General features: G+C 43.3%; 1 protein-coding gene across 1 annotated transcript in view; it reads left to right on the top strand.

The window, feature by feature from the left end:
• grid1b (glutamate receptor, ionotropic, delta 1b) overlaps positions 1–4,616 on the top strand; it is a 434,612-nt gene that overhangs the window by 361,186 nt on the left and 68,810 nt on the right. The window contains exon 6 of the mRNA XM_062532571.1: positions 2,800–2,973. Coding sequence (XP_062388555.1) covers positions 2,800–2,973 — 174 coding nt within the window. The remainder of the gene's footprint in view (positions 1–2,799; positions 2,974–4,616) is intronic.

Raw genomic sequence — 4,616 nt, 5'->3', positions numbered from 1 at the left:
GTTATGGCTATAGTTATGGTTATAGTTATTTAGCAGACGCCTTTGTCCAGAGCGACAGGTGTAGACGTAGCGTTACAGCAGTCTGGGGAAAGTCCATCAGAGGTGAGCAACTCTCACAGCAGCCGACTGGAGTGACCCCGTGCTGTGTCTAGACCGAGTCTGGGCTGGCCGCAGTCTGTCACGTCAGAAAGACATTAGCTTTTGCCGGACCATTCATCTCAATCCACTCAGAACGCAGAGAGAGCGCAGATGCAGTCGCTAAAAGAGGGCAGATTTCAAGTTCATAAACTTTGAAGGCTCCTATTAGCAATAGAGCCGTTTCAAATGAGTGTGTCATTACCAATTTCATTAGTGTTCTTTAGTGGCTGCGAACGTGAACGCAACTTGGCCCATTAGGACGGGAACGAGGGAACGAGGAAACGAGGGGAGTGCAAGAACACATTGTCATTACAGAACGAGCTGAAATATGAGACACGAACTTCACTGCTCCTTGGGGTTCAATTGGAGAGCATTGAGAGATTTAATTGGCTGATTTTGTGTCCTTGTGTACAAAGTGTGTGTGTTTTGTGCACTTATGTACAAAGTGTGTTTTGTGTTTTGAAGTTGAATACACACATAGCACAATAAAATCAAAATGAACTACATTCTTTCAACATGAGTGGTGCAGGAGGATTCAAATGAAAATAAAATAAAATAAACATATGAAATAGATTTTCTCAGTCCTGCGAGACGTGATCGAGCTGTGAAATGTGTGTGTGGGGAACTCAACTCAAAGCTTTTGAAAGTTTTTTGGAAAACATGGAACATATTGACTTTTGGGTCTTCGATGAACTGAAATAGCTCCAATCTCCATGATCTCAATAAAGCCCCCCCTCTCTCTCTCTCTCTCTCTCTCTCTCTCTCTCTCTCTCTCTCTCTCTCTCTCTCTCTCTCTCTCTCTCTCTCTCTCTCTCTCCAGAGCTATCTAGATGGTGTATCAGTCTTGTTACATTGCATGTGAATGCAATGTACTGTTATCCCTATTCTTCTTAATGTTATTATTCTTCTTCCGACCAAAATCCACGGTTTATAACGCTAAAACCACTTAACCGTTTGACATCAATCAAACACTCATACAAAGGTCTTGTAATGGAGATTTGACGATTGTATTTTTCACATTTGTGAACTTAATACTTTTTAAGATATTTACGATAAAAGAATTAAAAACTCTCATAGAGTTAACATTGAGAAGCTTTGGCGGCAACGAAGCCTCTGTTACGTCAGTGCTCAGCTGTCCGTAATCAAGGATCCACCACTGCGCTAAACCAGGCTGAACCTGAATGTTATGTCTACTCATTAAGCTGTACTGTAACACAGGACGTTGTCGTCTTGTCTCCTGTTAGGCTAGCTGCTACTCCTTACATTTGTTTATATCATTACAGTAACCGGTTTGCTCTCTGTAACGTTATCAACAGCTGAAGACAATCTAACCTAACGTCAACGTAAATTAACACTATTTAGCTAACGACAACCAAACTTGCTCCAGGCTAGGTGTAACGTCGGATAGGCTGCAAGGCCAACAGGGCTTACACAAGGGCTTTTAGCCATCTCACAGAGCAGCCTATACGACACCGATCTTCACCCAGCGTTTTAAGTGAAGTCCAACCTGATAGACATTTAGGTTCAAGCCTACTCACAGTCGTTTCCAGCACAAACTGCATTGCTATATCATGTTCACGTTTGTTTGTTAGCAAGCTAGCTGCGAGTCGTTTCAGCTATAGGGACTTGCCAGCCAGGCAATCATTTAAAGCTTTCGGTATCATTCACAAATTAAAAACCTTTGTTAACAGCTCATTGTGCATTCCTATTAGGACAGTCACACACCTGGAGACACTTCGAAGAACATACTAGCTCGTCATCCTGTAATATAGCCTACATAAAATATCCTACTGTAAGCTAACGTTACATTTGCTAGATATCCTACCTGTTGCTGCATCATCGTTGATTGGCGTTGTTTGAGATTGTGGGTATTCCAATTCCTATTCTGTATTCCAATGGTGTCTAAGTCTATAGCCTATGGCCTAGGCCTACTTTTAACCTGCATTAGTGTAGATATGAAGGCTATAGCTGTCCTACCAGTCGTTTCAATGTAGGCTACTAAAGTGTCAGCTCTTGCAACTCGTTTGAAGTTGGCAACTTCATGTCAGTCTTTTAAATTCTAATAAATGAAGTTATTTTCCATAATAACCTATATCCACAATTTTGATGCATTTTCATATATCACTTTTTAAATGTGACTTTTCAGTGGAATTGTAATTGGGTTATAGTTATTTATCTATTCTTCTGTGTAGCCTAGTTGTCTTTTTAACTAGGCCTAATACAATGTTTTACACAGTCAGCAACCTTTTTGCATTTACATGCAATGGTAATTCCTTCCATGGAATTACATTTTCTAGTTTAGTTCTGTTGTTTCTTCACTATCTAATGAAAACATTGTATTTTTGGTACACTGTAGCTGTGTTGCTGTCATCCATTTCATACATTTTAGCCATGATTCCAGTCCAGCATGACAACAGAGCAGTACTGTGTGTGTGCATGTGTGTGTGTGTGTGTGTGTATGTGTATGTACAATATGTGTTTGTGTGTGTGTGTGTGTGTGTGTGTGTGTGTGTGTGTACAGGTATGTACAGTATGTGTGTGTATGTGTGTGTTTTGTGTGTGTGTATGTATAGTATGTGTGAATGTTTTTGTGTGTGTGTGTGTGTTGTGTGATAACCATCTTCTGATGGCGTCCACTGTGTCCTCTGTGTGTGTGTGCAGGAGATCAGCGATGCGGAGATCCTGGAGCTGAGCCACAGCTCTCTGGGCCGCATGACGGTGATCCGCCAGGTGTTCCCCCTCTGGAGGGACAGCAACGCCAACTGCATGTGGAACAACCACCGCATCTCCTCCCGCCTCTGCGACCCGCAGGAGGGCTACGTGCAGTCTCTGGAGGTGCGTACGCAATCACAGTCATTTCCCGTAAATAACCCGCAGGAGGGCTATGTGCAGTCTCTGGAGGTGCGTACGCAATTACAGTAATTTCCCGTAAATAACCCACAGGAGGGCTACGTGCAGTCTCTAGAGGTGCGTACGCAATTACAGTCATTTCCCGTAAATAACCCACAGGAGGGCTACGTGCAGTCTCCGGAGGTGCGTACGCAATTACAGTCATTTCCCGTAAATAACCCACAGGAGGGCTACGTGCAGTCTCTGGAGGTGCGTACCGTACGCAATTACAGTCATTTTCCGTAAATAAGCAGCATTTTGGATAAGCCGCAGGACAGTGCTTTATGCAAGTTAAAAAAAACAAAACCTTATTAATACCATGTTAACTGCCCCCCTGTATCAACCTCATAGCTGAAGAAATTTAGCAAAATCAATGTATGAGCCGCGGCTAGTTGGGAAATTATGGTAAGCAATAAGCTGAATGGTTGCCATGCAACGTCGAGACACAGCTACTCTAACTTTGCGTAAATTGTGTTAGCGCATTTCTATAGAACAAAATGTGGCTAACGTGTATCTTTGTATTGGCCATTGAACAGGATTCAGCCAATCATAATCAAGGACTGGAATGATCAGTTTTAGAGGGTTAAACGAAAACACCCTCTGAGCATTTACATACTGTACATCTGTCTCTGGAGATGTGTACACAAGGCTGAATGAAAAACAATTGTTTTGACTGTTTACATAACTCGTATTCGTACGTTTCGTAAGGTGAAAATGACCCAATAACATTCACACAGGCACATTGTATCCAGTTTACCTCACTCCTAATCACAGTGTTTACCTCAGCATCTTATAGACATGGTTAAATCAGAGAGGATCTTTGGCTAAAGGCAGTCATGTGTTTCCAGGGCAGATGTTCTGCTGGCTAGTGAGGGAACATGGATTGCTCACAGAGCATCAACACTGTGTATCACTATGGTCCACACCTGAGCTGAGCATTACACTTTTGACAGTGTGTATACTGTACATAGCTATTAGCTAATGCTGTAACATGCTATCGTTCAACCAACAAACGGCCAATGGTCCTCTTTGACTGTTGTGGGATACGTCTCATGTCAGGGTTGATGCCCAGAGACAGACTAAGACTCTCCCAGCTTAATCCTCTCATTCTCCCGGGCTGTGGATGTAGACGTGGCTAACAAGTGAGCGCTGCTGTCAAGGCAAATCCCACCTCCGCTCCTGCTCCGCTCCAGATCCGCTCCGGCTCCGCTCCTGCTGCGCTGGTTTGAGTGGAGACGTGGCGTTGATGAGCCAGACGCAGCCGGTGCAGCTCGTAGCGCAGCGCTTGGGCAGAGGGCAGTGCTGGAGAACAGACGAGGGCATTCACTTAAACAATGTGTACATCCCTTACAGTACACACACGCCAAGTCAGAAACACATTTGCATTTGCCTTCATTCATTAAGCTGACACTTTTATCCACAGCAACTTACACATGTCAACTATATCATAAGGGCCTTAAACTTAAACAATGTGTACATCCCTTACACACACGCCAAGTCAGACACAAATTTGCATTTGCCTTCATTCATTAAGCTGACGCGTTTATCCACAGCAACTTACCCATGTCAACTATATCATAAGGGCCTTT

This window comes from Sardina pilchardus, chromosome 3, assembly GCF_963854185.1.
Source record: "Sardina pilchardus chromosome 3, fSarPil1.1, whole genome shotgun sequence".
Classification (NCBI taxonomy): Eukaryota; Metazoa; Chordata; class Actinopteri; order Clupeiformes; family Clupeidae; genus Sardina; species Sardina pilchardus.
This window is presented reverse-complemented; position numbering and strand designations above follow the sequence as displayed.